Source organism: Gymnoscopelus braueri, assembly GCF_963280865.1.
Source record: "Gymnoscopelus braueri genome assembly, chromosome: 4".
Lineage (NCBI taxonomy): Eukaryota > Metazoa > Chordata > Actinopteri > Myctophiformes > Myctophidae > Gymnoscopelus > Gymnoscopelus braueri.
Window position 1 is genome coordinate 34,240,277 of NC_137605.1, and position 19,207 is coordinate 34,259,483.

The 19,207-nt window shown below is 40.1% G+C and overlaps 1 protein-coding gene across 1 annotated transcript; it reads left to right on the top strand.

Moving 5' to 3' along the window:
* Positions 1-9,627: 9,627 nt before the first annotated feature.
* On the top strand, positions 9,628-18,160 carry LOC308084013 (G-protein coupled receptor 20-like). Its single transcript, XM_080426477.1, has 7 exons — positions 9,628-9,862; positions 13,952-14,217; positions 15,010-15,276; positions 15,788-16,032; positions 16,924-17,008; positions 17,330-17,455; positions 17,878-18,160. The coding sequence occupies exons 2-7, from the start codon at positions 14,023-14,025 to the stop codon at positions 18,133-18,135; spliced, it is 1,176 nt and encodes a 391-aa protein (XP_080282603.1). The 5' UTR covers positions 9,628-9,862; positions 13,952-14,022; the 3' UTR covers positions 18,136-18,160.
* The last annotated feature ends 1,047 nt before the right edge of the window (positions 18,161-19,207 follow it).

Sequence of the window (19,207 nt, forward strand, 5' to 3'; positions counted from 1 at the left end):
CACACACACCTTAATAGCAGATCTACCACCTTGCACTGTGTATCTGCCATTTTTGTATAGCCAAAGTATAAAATAATGATTTTGGGCTGAAATCTAAAATGACACGGATGCTTTCCCGGTCTTAATGGATTAAGGTCATTACACACCAGGAGCAACGCAAATAAATGCGAAGTCGCGATTATTTCCCATCAAACTTTAATTGTGGTGATCTCTCGTTCATTCAGGCTGAGGATTTTATTCGCGCTGAATAATCTACCTCGTTTCAAAAAAGAATTGGGTCCCTTCATCGCCTCGTTATAATCACTCTCAGTGTGCATGTACTCATAACACACTCAGCAGCTTAAATGAATGCAAATTAATCACACAAAATAATCGCTCCCGGTGTGTACGGACCTTAACACTCACTCACACACACACACCCCCCCTTAAAATCTACAAAGTAACTAAAGCTTTCATATAAGTATAACTGTGGAGTAAAAGTACAATATTTTCCTCTTGAGATGTAGTGGACTAGAAGTAAGAGTAAGTACAGAAAATTGGAAATACCCCAGTAAAGTAAAAAATACCTCAAACTTATACTTAAGTACGGCACTTGAGTAAATGTACTTAGTTACTTTACACCACTCCTGAAAAAAATCTTTGGGCGTACGCCGTGGTACCGTGTGCCAATGAGCCATGCAACACTGGTCACCCACAGGTAGGCCTACTGTTCACTCCTAGCTTGGTACTGACTTTACACGTTCAACATCCACATCACTGAATAATAATAATAATAAATAATAATACATACGATTTATATAGCGCTTTTCTAGGGACTCAAAGTCACTTTACAGATGCAAAATCGGCCATCTGAGAATGGCAGTGCTGATGGTCAATGGCATATTGCCTTCTGCTGGAACTATGTGAATCGCAAACAAAATATTAAGTGAATTACTTCATACACTATAACGGTGGTTCTCAACCCTTTCTGGATCAGGGCCCACTTGAAAATCTCGAAAAGCGTTCGTGGCCCACCCATCTGACCACTTAACAAAGTTAAGTGGTCAGGTGGGTGGGCCACGTGCATTTTCTGGGCATGTTTATTTTAACGATCAATCAATCGATTGTGTTCCACCATTGGATCAATGGAACTAACGTATTATACTTAAAGTTCTTACTTATTGGTATCACTTTTTAATATTAATGTTATATTATCATCATTAAAATCTTGTGCCCCCAATTATTTGGGGGCCCACTTGCAATATATCCTCGTGGCCCACCAGTGGACCCCCAGTGGACCCCCAGCCCACAGGTTGAGAACCAGTGCGCTATAAGAAACAGCTGTCACAAAGCACTACTGATTATAAATGTTTGCAATATTGACCACAAGGCCAGTAGTGGTTGTATTGCAACATTAGGCCAGAATGTTTTAGAGCCTAGAGTATTTTGTTTTTTCTTGACTATTTTGCACACACACACACACACACACACACACACACACACACACACACACACACACACACACACGTCCACAGCAATTTCTTGCTCTCTTTGATAAACAGTTTACACATTATAAACGATTGTTGATTGGTAAAATGTATTTACTACAGTGTGCAGGGATTTCATTCAACACACACACACAAATGTTTGTGTGTGTGAGTCATCCCTATCTCACGGTCAGTCTCTTTTCATGTTTGATTTTTGTTTTAAGTAGGAAATGACTCAACCATTCTTGGTAAAAAACAAGTAACATCACTTCCATGGAATCACCATATTTTGACTATAGTTTACGTCTCGAGAAGACAATTTTTTGCTCTGGCCAAAACAAGACTCATGAAGAGAATGTATTTTAAGGCTCTAAAAGGTTTTTTACATGATATAATTCAAGCTATTGAAAAATATTTGTGAATATGCCTTAACTTTCGATGGCCAAATAAAGTAGATAAATGTATTTATAATAAATGTAATTCTATAATGAGGTGGAATATTACTTGGAGATTGTACTGTGTGTATGTAAATAAATGTTGGTGTTGGCACAGTAAAACTACAGTAACCAGCATTATGTTGAGGTTAAGTGTCTTGTACAATGGCGTTATTTTTTTTAAGCCTTTTGAAGTGATTGTTTTTTAAACATCTGCCAAGACATAGACAAAATCACTGAATGAATCTCAGGTACTCTGTAAAATCTTTTTTTTTTTTAATGTTGTTACAGTATGATGTCTGTTTCCTTCATTATAATGAAATCCTAAAGAAATTAATGTGGCAATTGTTAAAACCATCCCTTTGTTTCCATGTTTCGTTGTGTCAGTGTGCTGAAATACAAAAGTGTACCTTTCAGTTTTGTTAATGTCTGTGGCTTATTTTGTGACAATGAGATATTACTGCAAATGTGTTATTTGAGCAAATATTGAATTTACTTCAAAATCTAATGACTCGAGTCAAGATTCCTAATGAATGAAAAGTAAAGTAAAGATCTAACTTGCCTGAGACAGACAGGATCTGTTTGAATGGCTAAAGTTATACTTCATATATGCATTGGTGAGAAAGGGCCAGGTTAATCTTCTTCATTGTTATGTTTTTTTCTTCATACAGGATGAATGGTCAAGTAGTCTAAAAATATGGGTAATAATGTGTGGGGGATTAAATTGCATATTAAACGCAGCTATTTGCACATGAGAAAACGTTGCACTTTTTTAAATTATTATAATTTACAGTATGCAGGACAGTCACCATGTAACTCTGTGTGATTGAAGGGAGGCAGATAGAAATGAGCGGTGGTGAAAATCTAACTTCACCACTTAAACCGTATATACTTAAGTTGACCAGAGTCTCTCAGGGCTCTATACCAGGCCCCCTTCAGTTTTTCACTCACAGAATATCCCATACTGTATGGCTTGTACAATCGCAGTTCACTCGGCCACTCGGCCCGCACGAAGAATCCTACAACAACAACCTTCACACTGAAAAGTTAGTGACAGTTGAGTGAACTGGAGAGAGGAGCAGAGAGTTGGAGGAGAGGCTGACAGGCAGAGAGCCTGAAGCGACTGTGACTGATAGAAATGGTCTCCTATAGTTCCCTTCTCTGACAGAAATAGTGCAGTCCGAGACCACTCCAGTTTGAGACGCTTTCTGTCTATTATATATAGTGTATATATATATATATATATATATAATAGGCATAATAATCTATTATATATTTATGTGTGTGTGAGAGAGGGAGAAAGAGAAAGTAAGCTACAGATAGCAGTACTTTATACAGAGACGGCATTAATCACACTGGTGTCATATTGTGCATGTACGCACACCACGCGCATATGTGTGATCAGATGATCTGAGGGCAGCCCTGCGAATCTGTGCTTTGTCAGTTTGACACTGGATTAAACAGCGGTCCAAAGGGAGTTACTGGGAACCCCATCTTTTTCTCTCTAGTGTCATGTGTGCTTTGTTAGTGCGATGAAAGGTTAAACAGGCATCTCTTTGCTTCAGGGATTGGAGATGTGACGCGCTCCAGCCCAGGAGTCCAGTCGTGCCCTGTCTTCCTTCATGAACTAAAAACACACTCTTTAATAGGTATCACACATCCCCTCTCCCACTATAGGTGTCCACTGCACAAACAGCTGTATGCTTGACCATTTACAGTACCTTAATAACAATAACCGTATTTTGTGCATGTCATTATAGGCAATTCCAAATGACCAGATCTACTAGCTCTCAATGTGTTGCATTGTGACGTGAGCTTGCAGATCAGTTATTTTGGTTGTGCAACACCATCCATCATACAGTGGAGTATTAATCAGGTTTATACTGTGGAACTGTGACTTCTACTACAAATGGAGATAGTAGAGGCAGCACGTTGCCTCTCCTCATATTAATCCCTTTAAATATCAAAGCACATTTCATCATTTGTACCAATGTACTGTATGGATCATTTCCCTTCACCAACCCCGCACCCACCCCCATTATATCTCCCTCTAATCTGAAGAAGAACAGGGCCGTCAAATAGAGGGCAGACGTTGTACTGTGGTGTTGAGAACAGCAGTAATCCCCCATCCATCCTCCTGTCACCCCTGACAAATAAGCCAAGCCCATGAGAGTGCAGAGGAGTTGACTAAAAGACATTGTCACCTCTCATCAGATTCTTCCTGGCAAAAAGAGAAAGCTTTCCACGTCCCTCGGTCATACTTTGTCATACTCCGTGGTGGAAAAAGTACTCAAATGTTTTACTTAAGTAAAAGTATCAATACTGCAATGCGGAAATACTCTGTTACAAGTAAAAGTCCAGTATTCAAAATTTACTTGAGTAAAAGTACAAAGGTATTGGCAATTTGGCATCAAAATGTACTTAAAGTACCAAAGTAAAAGTACTCAATGTGCAGTACGAGTTCAATATACAAATCTTTTGAAAATAGCAGATCTACAAGCTTGTAGATCGGCTATTTTCAAATAGCTGAAGTATATAGGGCTGAAGTGGTTAATGCATAATCAAGATCTACAAAGTATCTAGTAACTAAAGTTTTCAAATAATTGTAGTGGAGTAAAAGTACAATATTTGCCTCTGAGATATATTGGAGTAGAAGTAAAAGTACCAAAAATTGAAGATAATCCAGTAAAGTGAAAATTCCTCAAATTTGTATCTAAGTACAGTACTTGAGTACATGTATTTAGTTACGTTACACCACTGGTCATACTTTTTGGTGCATTTGTCCACACAGACAGATGATAATCATACACACAGCAATACGTACACATTGTTGTACTGTACTGTTGTACAGTACGTGAGCATACGGGCTGACACTTCCTCAACTCTGTCACATCACATGTTGATTCATCTGTGACACACATAGACCGTGTATCTCTCACTCTCCCTGAAGGCTAATTTACACTTTGTCACACTACCCTTTCACTCGACAAAATTGACAGATTTTCGGCGAAAATCTGTCGACACAGGATTTCCGTCAAAACGACACTTGTCGAATGTGTCATGTGACAAAGTATAAATTAAGCCTAATCATCTGTCCCTTGGTGCTTACCCATCTCGCTCTCATATATCCCTCTGTCTTTCTCTCCCCATCTCTCTCTCTCTCTTGCTGTCTCTCTTTGTCCCTCTTTATCTCTCCGTCTCACTCTCCCTCATACTTTCAGTCTCCTCCTTTCTCTCTCTCTTTCTCTGTCTCTCTGTCTCTCTATCTCTCCCTCTCTGTCTCTCTCTTTCTCTCTGTCTCTTTGTCAGTGGTGGAAAGTAACTAAGTACATTTACTTAAGTACTGTACTTAAGTACTATTTTGAGGTATGTGTACTTTACTTGAGTATTTCCAATTTCCAATACTTTTACTTCTACTCCACTACATCTCGGATCCAAATATTGTACTTTTACTCCAGTACATTTATTTGAAAACTTCAGTTATAGTTACTTTGTAGATTTTGATTATTATTACAAAACATACATTAGCCACTTCAGCCCTACATACATTTCGGCCATTAGAAAATAGCCGATCTACAAGCTCGCGACGCATTGTGAGCTTGTAGATCTGCTATTTTCAAAAGATCTTTATACATTTAAAACTTGAAATGGGATTCTGCAAAATGAAGTACATTTTGATGCCAATACTTTTGTAATTTACAATTCCGGACTTTTACTTGTAACAGAGCATTTCTATATTGCAGTATGGATACTTTTACTTAAGTAAAACATTTCAGTACTTTTATCCACCACTGCTCTTTCTCTCTCTCTCCCTCCCTCCCAGTCTCCCACCTTCAACCCTCGTCCTGCTCATCCTCAGTAACAGGTTGATCCATGAGTCCCTCTTCTGACATCCGTTACTCCGGATCTCTCCAAGGGAACGCTGACAGGCTAAGAGTGATGATGATGGTCCAGACAGGAAACCAGCAGACACAAACCTGTCCCATTCTGGAAGATGGATAAGCTGCAGCAACAGGGTTCACCTGCATGAAAATAGACAAAGGTCTAAATTCAACTTTTTTTTGCACAGTTACACTTGTGACCGCTGTACTTATATAACAAGACGGGGGTCTAATAACGCCATGGCTCCCATGTGGCTGTGGATCTTGGACGTCATGTGGCCAGTTCATGACATCAGTCGTATATGACATATCTGTGATGTATGACTCCACATTTGGGCAAGTTTTCATTCGGATCTGAGCCAGACTGACTTCCCTTATAAAATGTAAGCTACAGTGAATGTATCAAAATGCATTTACTTCTTTGGCCTGCTGGCAGTGTACACCAGAAATTTGATGCTGATCAGTTCATGCCAAGTTTGGTCAGTAATTCATTCTAGACATTTTCTTCAAATGGAAAATCTGATCTTTTATGAAGATTTAAAGAGGAGAAATTGTGAGTTATTGTGAGCACGTCCCCTATAATTCGGTATTTCTTCCCAGTTTTCCTGGCTTATGTTAGATTTTGCTCTTCAGGCAATGATTAAGAACACAATATTGTCATTCCGTCTCATTTTTTGGGGATATTGATCAATTACTCACCAAGAAACACCAACTATAGACTAAACACTTTATCTCATTCTAGTTGATAATTTAGCTCAGCCCAAGTCTGAACTTGAATTAATTTTGACAACAAATATAGCACACTTAACAGATAGGATCTGCTCTTTATTTTCCAGCAGTCTTTCGTTACTCATTCAGTGCCAGTGTGTTTGCCCAGTGCCAGAGATTTTTTGATTTTTCTTAGATTTTCAAGTAGTCACAGAATATTTAGCTCCAGTATGATCGATCCCCTGATGGTTGCTAATCACAGGGTTTCACTGTGATTCTGAAGAAAAAATAATGTCATTGCGACCTCCCGTTCCCTTTATTCCACCTTTGAGAATAGCATGTCTCGGCCAAAAATACATAGTAAAAAAAAAAGTACACAGGAGCCGAGATACAGGATTTTTAAGTAATAAGTTAACCAAGAAGTGAATGGAGCAGTAAATCTTCGGATCACGTTATCTTGGGTTCTGGACGTTTTTCAAGCGTCTGTGACGTCAATGGCACTCTGGGCTTATGAAAATGTGGACGTTGGCGACGTCAATGGCACTGAATGAGTATCACAGTATAGTTGAAACCACTCAATTTAATCATTCCTATGTTATTCCGTGAAGGTATTGCATGTGGTCCCTGACCATGCATTTAGTAATGGAGGAAAGTGTATTTTTTTTATTTTTATCGATCACTATAGTTGAGAAACAGTGCACTAAATGACCTGTTGACATACTGTACACAGTATGATGACGCGTCAATGTTGTCAGTTACTGGGAAGTCACGAGCTTCCACAGAAAAGTCAGTTAGAATCTCAAGGGAAAGTGTACCGGATTGCCTGGTTGAGTCACCATTATTAGGAAATGTACCCATATAATCAATCAACAAATTAAATTAAGCCCTTAACAGTCATTATTTAATGTCAAGCTTTTCCCCCCACACCATGACCACATCCCCCCTCCCAACACAGCTGTGGTCCCCAGGTTGATTCTTAGACAGGGTGGTGGTCCCTGGTTCATAATCAGTTGAAAACCCCTGATCTATCCTACTCCACTGTCACCTTTTCAGGAAAATTCCAGTTCATCCTCCGAGAGATCCTGTGACTTAGATTAGAGGGCAGGACAACAGTTTGTTTGTACGCTACTACTATTGTACTTTGGTACTATAGGTTACCGTACCAATTATGTACTTGAGTATTTGTTTCACGACAGACTTTTGACTTATACTCACTACATTCTATCTACAAATCTATACTTTACCCACCCCATTTTCTACAGATTTTTCATTACTCTAGAATTCATATAGCAGGGGGTACTTGATAGCATGTTCCATTTTAAGTCCATAAGCTGCATGCCCAGTAATTATATTTAACAACATCACATAACACTTCTTTGAAAATCATCAGCTTATTTGTTTTCTTTCCTTATTTCCTGCATCAGACCTCTTCCATCAAATGGCAAACTCCTACATGTAACTAATCTAAACCCTAATGGATGTGACAAGAGTACAGAGGGGTCGATGTATATATCAATTATTCATACTTGGCTGCTTGCACACCGACATGCAAGCACATTGCCTTAACAAAGAGATGTGATTATTTAATCCAGTGGTGTGATGATTTTTCAAATGCTCTGTAGAAGCTCGATTGAGCACAATGATAGGATAATTGATTTTATTTGATGTATATGGTCTGAATTGTCAATGTTTAATAGTCTTCAGAAATGGGATTTGAGGTTCAGACTCCTTCCGCCTCTGTGATTGTTACTTTTACATGTTAACTCTCAACACAGAACACACTACAGTATATGTTTTAAAAGTACATTAGAAATGCCTTTTAAGAGGGCTTATACTTTAAGTATTTTGACGTGCTTTTAACCGATTATTTGCAGTTGACTTGAGTAATGATTATTTGTTCTTCTTCCACATCTGTATAGTTTACTGTAAAATTAACCCAATATATTTCTCTTATTTAATGTGAAACACCACCTTTTCTTATCGTAGTCTCACCTTGCTGGACAACATTTGAAAGGGGTCTTAATGGAAAGAAACATTTGTGTTTTCATTGCGTAAGATTTGTTTTACAGAGCTTATGCGTGCGCAATAACCGTGCATGAGCTCAAGCGTGTGCGTGCGTGTGTATGTCTCACAAAATGTAAACAGTCAGACAGTAAGACTTCCTGCCTGAAAAGCAGAATGTGAGATTAGAAAGAGAGAGACAGTCAGACAGACAGACAGCGAGGGAGGCAAGATAAAAGACACCAAAATGGAAAATGTAAGAAAAAAGGGATGCTGACAGCAGGAGAAAATAGGAAGAAAGACAGACGCACTGGAGGGCTAAAGAGACACACAGCAAGATAAAGAGACCAAAAGCTACTACATGGGAGGATTTGATAATAGCTGATAGAGAGACCGAGACAATTATTTCTCTTAATGGAATAAGTACCTGAATGGAACAACAACCCAGATGGACAGAAAAAGAGAAGAGAAACTATTCTCAGGGAGATTACTTCTGTAACTTCAACTGACACAGAACAAACACACTTAACAAGTGGAAGTCACTGTCCTGAGGTGATGACGTAAGAAGGTGAAGGTCACATCTGACAGATGCAACATCCCTTGGCTGGTGCATGACCCCTGCATCACTTGGTTTGCTACTGAGTGGATTAAGATAACACTGAGGGAACCCCAACCTTATCTCCAGGACTGACTGGTCCAGAGTCAGTGAGTATAACAATAAAACGGGAGGTTTGACTGGTCCCCTCTCCCCTTATTGAGGTAAGTAATTTTTTTCTTCTTCTTCTGGCTCTATAAATGGTAACTGAATCAACTTTTCAAATTCAACCCTTTGTTTGGATTGTTTTTTACCAAATAAGTCCACCTGAGAAGCTGACGGGTAAAAATAAACATTTTTGCAGATTTAGAGATAGCAATTAAACCATGTAAACTTTCAAGTAAGTCCAGTAAAAACGAGTAAGTATATATTTAAAAAGAACAAGTCTGCAGTCACACAAAAAAAAACGCTGAATAGCCATGGAATCATCCCTTTGCCTGAGGGAACTGTCTAAAAATGACTACAGAGACATTGTAATACCTAATTTATGGTCCGTTGTACAATGAAGTTGGCTTCAGACAGCGTGGGATCTGAGATTAGAGCTATTCCATCCTGTCTCTCACAGCCCCTACTCTCTCTGTTCACACACAGAGGACTCCCACATCGCCGGGGTTTATTTGGACAGTGTTATTTGTGATGTGCCTCAGAGCCCTCTGCTCTCCTGTCTGTATCACTTTACAGGCTTTGATGTAAAGGCACGGAGGAACAACAAAATGACACTGTAGCTATGAAGATGCACTGAAATGGCTTTGTGGTTATTGTAGAAGCTTTAACACGGTATGTATTATAATTATGAGAAGATCTCTTACTAATTCAATTTTTTATTTTTGAAAATGTCAGAATTTCATTCCTAACTATTTAGGTGTCATGTAAAAATCTGCCAATTTCTCAGTATCATAAATTAAAAAAATGTTGTCTGGACACTGACAGATAATTGACTACAATTATAATTAACTATAATTAACTACGTAACCGGAGTTCCTCAGGGCTCGATACTAGTGTCTTTTCTGTTTTGTGTTATTGTGGGGAAAGCTTTCACTGAAAATAGCCGATTGACAAGCTCACAATGCGAGGCAAGTTGCCTCGCATTGTGAGCTGGACGATCTGCTATTTTCAGTGAAAGCTTTCCCCACAATACGGATGCTGGGGTTTAGGTGGTTAAGTAAAAGAACTTGATATGAAGAATCACAGCAGTGGCGTAAGTGGCAGCCCCCTATTCATAACGTATATTGGCCGGGGTGGGAGGCAGAGCCCAGTTATTACTGGGGGTGTTACGACTGTGCTGGATTGTGGCATTTTATGTAAACGATTAACATAAAAAGAATTTACGAGGTGCTTGGGTTGCGTGAACAGCCAGCAGCATTTTCCTCTGAAAGATTCGATAATCAACCTCCATCTTTCTGAGACTCACTGGTGGGTCCCCAACCCACGCTTTGAAAACCATGGGCTGAACCACTAGGCTCTGTCATTTATCTCTATGGCTACAGAGGCAGTGAGTGGTTTAATACACAATTTCCCCTCAGTGATGCTTTTAACACTCTTTAGTGCTGCTAATGATGATGAACTATCAGCAGTAGAGTGAATAATATCAGGGGATGTTACTGTGAATATACCCATTCATTTCCCTCACTGCCCTTACAGCTGTATGGCCGGGCTGCTCTTGTTATGTTGATGAATCACATTATTCACGTCCCACTCTTAGTTGAGCATGTTATTCTCATTAGTGGGAATCCAATACATTTGTCATTGGCTGGATGGCTATCTTGCTCATGGAAGATTAATTCTGAGCAATGGGTACACATAGCGCAACAACCAGGGGTTCTGAAACCTTTTCATCTCGGGACCTAAATGGGAAATAAAGCTGCAAGTTGGAGCCAATAGTTACGGCCCCTTGACCCATTCTGGCTCCCTGTTCAGCTTGACACTGCACCAGTGGAATCTGTGACACGGGACCACATTTTCCCCTATTTGTGCATAATCTTTGAATTTATTATGACAAATATAATTTGTTTTAGCTTAATTTTTCACTTTTGCATCATTCTGAGGAAGAAATACCATTCTGAGGAAGAAATACAAAGGGCACATTAAGTATTTATACTCTCTCTCTCTCTCTCTCTCTCTCTCTCTCTCTCTCTCTCTCTCTCTCTCTTTAATTCACTCTAGCTCTCACAGTACAGTCTCTCTTTCTGCCTTTAATTACTTTCTATTTAGACATCTACAGTCTTTTTCTGTTGCTGTCTATAAGATTCTGGTAGATTCTTGTAAACATTTGAGTTTGTATATTTTCCTATTATTATTAACACATACACTTTAGTAGATGGGGTAGCAACCATTATAACTAATGTGATTGATCTGATACATTCTCATAAGGGTTTGTTTGTGCAGGGTAGGGAATAATCATCACTCATTAAATATGAAAATACACACACCCAAAAATAATATCAGACGTTTACCGCAATATCGGCTTGTTCTTTGTAGTTGTCAGTTGACATAACTTGTTTTAATCATCCATTCCCCATCAGGTCTCTTAAAGACATGGTAACAGATCATTGTAAACGCTGGAAATTCAAATCATGAGGAAAAACTAAAACATTATTTTAAAAGATGGTCCGTTTCAGGGACCTGTAGACTTCTGGCTCAGCTGGCTCATACATTTACAAATAACAAAATTATTTGTAAATACCAATATTTGTCAATAATTTCGTACCCATACACAATTACCAAAACATAAACACAAACTATTCTGCTCAGTTTTTCCCATCACAGAATTTTCTCAGTCGTAAATAAATACACTTCCCAAGTTCCCATCTTAATAAAAATAGAAGATAAATAAATAACCCTGAATTCATAGGATGGACTTATGATGCTGAAGATCTGTACCACAGAAGGGTACAACCAGACCTTCTCTTTATGTATAATTGTAAGTAAACAGATAGCCCATCTGTATAGTCATAAATAAATAGACAGTCGAAAATGAATGGATGCTTCAAATGGCCCTTAGTGACTTTGTCACTCAGGGCTATGCCAACACTAACAAACTTAAGAATGGGCTGTGTGTGTGTGTGTGTGTGTGTGTGTGTGTGTGTGTGTGTGTGTGTGTGTGTGTGTGTGTGTGTGTGTGTGTGTGTGTGTGTGTGTGTGTGTGTGTGTGTGTGTGTGTGTGTGTGTGTGTGTGTGTGTGTGTGCGTGCGTGCGTGCGTGTGTTTTCAGGTTTTCTCTGAGTAGCCATTAGCTAACCAACTAAAATATATATTTAAACAACAATTGACTAGACCCTGGTGCAGACCTCATCAAAAGCCAATTCAGTTCATTTGACAGTTTGGCCTAATGGTGGTGCTAGGGGGAAGGTCATGGGATCACCAAAATCAATAGGTTTCCTCTTGGGAGCGTGAAAGTGCACAATAAACTCCAACCATCCAACCATTACTATTTGAGATATGTTGGTCATGGTCACAGACAGAGAGACGAACACATGCGGACATCATCACGACCTCAGTGGCACTGTGGCAGAGGTGATAAACAACCCAATGTTTATGCAGCATCCGGCATCCAGACTTAAGGCCACTTTTCTTTTACTTTGTTAAGCAAAATACTGATTTGAATTTTATACTTCATTGAGTTGGCACACTGAACAGATTGGATTTTCCTCCTGAAGGTTAGCAATGTTCTGTTTCCACAAGTGGTAAAATGCCAGATTCCAACTGGGCACACAATGATAAATAAGTCTTATTATTATAGGGTCTAACCTCTCCCCCCCTCCCTCCTTTTTTGTTGCCAATTCCCCCTTCTCCCATTGTAGGCTTTATGCCAATTCACTTGAATGTCAATGAAACTTGGTGTAATTTAACCTTTGTGGTCCAAAATAAAACTGATAGGCTACATACTGAGACTAACAGGGTTGATTTCAGTTTCCTTCCCAATTATAGAATTTCTCCATTCTTTGCATAGTTTCCCAACATTTGGACAGTAAAACCATATCATCAGCAATCCAGCATAAGAGAATGCTCACCATTTCCTTTCTTCACATGTTAGATTGCAAATGTGAACAGGGTGGGACCCTCTGTTTTTCCCCTGATGGAATTGGAAACCAGTTTGTGCAATATCACTTTTGTCACATGCTGTGTGTGTGTGTGTGTGTGTGTGTGTGTGTGTGTGTGTGTGTGTGTGTGTGTGTGTGTGTGTGTGTGTGTGTGTGTGTGTGTGTGTGTGTGTGTGTGTGTGTGTGTGTGTGTGTGTCACTGTAGTTTATGAGGTTATATATCGTGGCAAATCCTGGATATCCTGCATGAGGTTTATTTAGAAATGATCAAGTATCAAGCCATGACGAATTGTCATGCAAACATCTGAATTACGTAACAGCTTGTTCTTTAGCTAAAATAACTTGTTGTCATCTTATTCTTATTGTTACTTCACTGGATCCACAACGACAATCAGGGGTTTACAGCGTTGATAAAATACATTTCATTTCTTTGTCTGTTCATTCTCCTAATTACTGTCATATGAAGAAAAATAATACTCCTGTTACCTGAGAAAGACTTATCAGCATTTTAGTATTCCCCTGAACTAAAACCATACCGTATCATGGTGTCAGACTAATATTCAAAGTATCCTTTAACCCATTAAAACTGGGAAAGCATCTGTGTCATTTTAGATTTTGGTGTTGAAAAATGAAAAAATCAAAAATAGCAGATATACAAGCTCGTAGCGCGTCACGTACATCTGCATTTGTTTTACATTTTTGAAAAAAAGTGTTTGCACAATGTTGAATAATTTTGAATTACGAAAAAGTTTGAGAACTACTGATTTAGAAGGCATTTGTATCGGTCTCAGGTCTTAATGAAAGCATTATGTCATTTTGCCTTTCAGAGTTTCAGCTCCTATCCCAAATCGTCATCTTTGTCCGCTTCTTCCCCCACATCATCATCATCATCATCATCATGTACTCCAACACTTCTGATTCCTGGATGTACGTCAATACTACATTTTCCATACAGCCTGTGATGGGCAGTCCTAGTAACAGTGGCGCTGTGGAGCCGTACCTTCAGAGACTGGCCCATTTAGATGAGGGCCTTTACTATGACTTCTACAGCCTTTGGATTGCTTTGATGGTCATAAATTCTCTTATATTCCTGGTAGGTATTCTATACTTACAGCATTCACTCAACATTTGTTCTGCAGGTATCCTGTAACAAGCCATACGTGAGAACATTATTAAATGTTTTAGTGCAAGTCCAAATCAAATCCAAAGTGCAGATATTTGTGACTTATAACACTTATAAATGAATACTTAATTGACTGGAGTTGGCTCTGTACGTGGTCTGCACTTTTTGTCTTCGACAGACCGGGAGGCGAAGACTTTTGCCCCTGTCTGTCTGTCTGTCTGTCTGTCTGTCTGTCTGTCTGTCTGTCTGTCTGTCTGTCTGTCTGTCTGTCTGTCCATCCATCTCAGGCACCACTGACTATCAGTGTTCATCAGTGAGGTCTCTGGTGCAGGGTTGGTCTCTGGTGGTCGTTCAGAGACCAACCCTCCTTGCTACTCCTCCCGCCTATGAGCACTCATCCTGGGCATGGAATTGGAACTGTCCTTAACTAATGATATACTGTATTACACTTGGTCATAGTGACTTCACCATTAGTTAATGGTGAGGACCAGGAATTAATGAAGAGTTCATGATAAATTCATGAAAAATTTATGTATGAGGTCATCATTAATTAATCAGTAATTAAGCGTTATATACATGTTTATTGTTTTTGACAGCTGCCACCATCACTGCATTCCTATTCAACTCGCTTTCTTCAATGAACCAATTATCTCTTCCCATTTTTACCCCTTGCCTCCTCTCCTCTCTCAAACTTCTTCTCATATCCCTGCCTTTGCCTCCCTTCTTCTTCTTTCCTCCTCCTCCTCCTCCTCCTCTCTCCAGGTGGGCATGGTTCTAAACACAGTGGCGCTGTATGTTTTCTGTTACCGGACCAAGCCAAAGACCACCTCTGTGATCTACACCATCAACCTGGCGGTGTCTGATCTCTTGGTGAACCTCTCTCTGCCAACTCGTATTCTGCTCTACTACAGTGGGGGGGAATGTCTCACCTGCTCCTACCTGCACATCTTCAGCTACTTTGTGAACATGTACTGCAGCATCCTGTTTCTGACCTGCATATGTGTCGACCGCTACCTCGCCATCGTACAGGTGGGCGTGTCACTTAGTTTCAAAACAGCCCGCATGCATGCATGCATGGCAGGGTGTTATAATCAGTCAAGTCTGTGTGTGAACGTCTTTGAACAAACTTATTTGGCTGCATGAGCCGATTTTTCATGAAACTTGATGGATGCCTCAAAGAGATGATTCACTTTTGCGTTAAAACTCTCAAAGATCAAGGTTATATGGCAATATAATTTCATCAAGGTAAAAAATAATTGGCCTAAGAACAGATTTTCTTTTTTTGTTTGTTTAGACCATGGACTAACCATATATATTTACAGGTTTTGTTGGGCTTAATTTATACCTTGTCAGATGACGTGTTACTTTCCATAAATAACAGGTCCTGCCACAAAGTACAAATTAGGGTTTAGTGATTTGTTTGGTTAATTTCTAGTGATAATTTCCCCCCATGTTACTAGTAGGATACTCAAAAAAAAAAAAATTACATAACAAAAAAAAACAAAACAAACAGGTTACTTCATTTGGTTTTGTCTCATAGGTTGAAGCATCCCGACGGTGGCGTAGTTCCAGCGTGGCCAAGTGTGTGTGCATCTCCGTCTGGCTGTTTGCCATCGTGTTCACCTACTCCTTCCTGTCTTCTGCTTTTCGGAATACGGGCTGCTGTCTCTCCAAGCTCCTCTTCCTCACCATCACAGAGTTCTTCCTGCCAATGATCATCATCGTGGTCTTCACCCTGCGGATCATGTGGGCGTTAACTGACCGCCGCCTGATGCAGCAGAGCCGGTATAACTCGCCTCATGTCAACATTACAGATGCTTGGCATTTTTTTCATTTTTATCATAAATGTGGTTAGTCTACCGGTTCTCAACAGGTTTCACACTGGAACCATGAATTAAACACACTCATAATTACATTGTGTTGCCACTTGGAATGAATGCTTACATTCTGCATTACTCTGTAGCAGTGTTGGGCAGTAACGAGTTACTTTTAATATATTACTGTAAATATTATTATTTTACCCAGTAACGAGTAGTGTAAAGTATTACTCTGCCAAAACAGTAATATTTTAACATATTACTATGTAAAAAATAGCACATATTACATATTACTCAGGTTTTGTTGGCTGCCTTTTGAAAATGTTGAATTTAAAAGGTCAAGAGAGATTGCCGCTTTATTTTATAGCCTTTTTAGCTGATTGGTGGCTGGAGCTGGCTAAACAGATTGTGTTGGAACAGATTGTCTCTTTTTTTTTTTTGCGGGTTGGGGGGGAGTAATATGTAATATAATAATATAATATATTACTCTTGTTTCCAAGTAAGAGTAATATGTAATATGTAACATATTGAAAGTGAGTAATATTGCCCAACACTGCTTTGTAGTCTGTAGAGCATGTTTCATAACACACAGAGACCCAAAGACCTAAATACTCAGGAATAAAACTTCACACATGCATAATAAATAACCAATATCTGTAATGTATTTTCATCCATTCAATAGCTACAGGAAAACAGCAAAAAGTTGGACCATATAAATCCCATGTTGTCCTCCAAAGAAGAAAACAAAACAAAGAAAGCCTTTTATAAAAAACTAAGGTGTCTATTTGACAGCAGTTGAAATATGGTTATGGTGGGTTGAATGTCACAGTGGGTGATTTGAAGCTGCGTGTCTGTTAAGGGAGAGGAGGAGGAGAGCTGTCCAACTATTGACCACGGTGCTGGTGATCTTCACTGTCTGCTTCACACCCTTCCACATCCGACAGGTGAGTGACACTCCATCTTCTTAAAGGGATGTCAAAAACCCAGACACGCTGTATGGGATTTAACCACTTGAACCCCAGCATCCTTATTTCAGGGGAAACATTTGTGTGAGCTTGTAGATCAGCTATTTTTGGCATAGAGATTATGTGTAGACGGGGGGGGAAGCGGTCCAAGTACAGTACTCAAGTCCGTTTTACTGAGCATAGAGGGTTTGAGTGGTTAATAGTTGATAAAAAGCTGTTGAAAAGTTGGATTGCAACACGTGTGTAAACATGTCATTGCATCTGTGATGATGACAGGGTCATGTGTGCTGTGTGTTGTAGGTGTTGGTGTACTTCTATCCCAACATGCCTCACCATGTGATTGTCTACCATCTGACTGTGACTCTCAGCAGTTTAAACAGCTGCATGGACCCTGTGGTGTACTGCTTTGTTACTAATAACTTCCAGGTAACAATGCTGTGTGTGTGTGTGTGTGTGTGTGTGTGTGTGTGTGTGTGTGTGTGTGTGTGTGTGTGTGTGTGTGTGTGTGTGTGTGTGTGTGTGTGTGTGTGTGTGTGTGTGTGTGTGTGTGTGTGTGTGTGTGTGTGTGTGTGAGAGAGAGAGAGAGGGGGGTGTATGTCGATCCCCTTTCCTTCACTCTGTTCTTCCTTCCATCATCTGCCTTTCTTTCCACTTTTATTCTCTTTTTCTTTCTTTTCTTCCAAATACTTATTCAATCGATCATCATTTATTCAATCTTTTGACCATCTATCTTTTAAATACCATCTACCTTTCAGACCTTCTTCACCTATACAAACTCATTCATCCATCCACCTTCCCTCTCTCTCTCTCTCTCTCTCTCTCTCTCTCTCTCTCTCTCTCTCTCCCAGGCCACTATGAGGAGTCTTTTCCGCCGTGCCGAGGCAGAGCAGACCAGTGGTGAGATCATCAGCATGCAGCACAGCTCCAACAAGGCCTCGGGGGGTCAGATGGTCAATGCCATCACCAATAACGTGATCATGATGACCAACATTGTCCCATCACTGCAGGAAGACATTGACTTGGAGCACAGCCAACTCTCTCTAAGCTCCCCTCTCTCACATAGCTGTATAGGGACGGACGGGGATGACCCGAGAGGTCACTTATAGATGACAGACTGGGCTTTGGACAGAAGGCGGACATACCTGGCCTAACTGGACGCCGTGGTAACCAGAGGGGTTCATCATCAGCATGCAGCATGGTGGCCCCGGAACAGTTGATGCTTTCAGTGTCAATGTAATGATGCTGACCAAGCTTCCCTCCAGTCTACACCATCGGTTCTCAAAGTGGGGACCGGGGACCCCCAGGGGTCCTTGAGGGAGTTCCAGGGGGTCCACAGCTAAATAATAGATAGTTAGGAACCAAATGGACACTTATGGGTCTGTAACTCAGAGAGTGTACAAATGGAACCAAATGGACCCTAACGGGTCCATTTGGACACTCAGAGAGTGTACAAATGGAACCAAATGGACCTGTTAGGGTCCATTTGGTTCCATTTGTACACTCTCTGAGTTACATTAACATAGATTTTACAATATAAATTGGGGTCCCAGAGATAGAAATGCCATTAAATGGGGGCCTGTAGCCTAATGCATGTCAAGCTGAGGGCCCTTGAAATTAAAATGATTCAGAATCACTGCTATAGGGCCGTAAACATCTTCTTTTATGGGGGTCCCTGGCATATCTTTTCAAATGGGGGTCCGCGGGCTAGTAAGTGTCAATTTGGGGGTCCTTGACATGAAAACGTTTGAGAACCACTGGTCTACACTATACACAGAGACTACAGTGAGGAGGCAGTTTAGCTGAAAGGTAGAGGCTGACTGTTGTGGGTTCATTCATGCCAACCTGAGATTGCAATCTACATTAACAACTGATGGAATGATTGTCAAAGTAATAGCAATGATGAGGAGGACCAACCTGACACATACTGTGTACAGTATGTGACCACCACATCCTGCACCTCTAGGGAATCACACTGTAAAACGGTCGAGGGAATCATCGGTTTTGGATTGCAAGACGTTTTGAGCCAGGGATTGGCCTGGGTCCTATGAGTATGGAGGCAAAACAAAAAGGGAAAAAGACTGTAATGACTATCCTGTCCAATAGAGGGCAGCTTTTTGCTGCCTTTAGGGTTTCGAAGCAATCCAAGGACTGATTCATGATTTCATTTTTCATTCATTT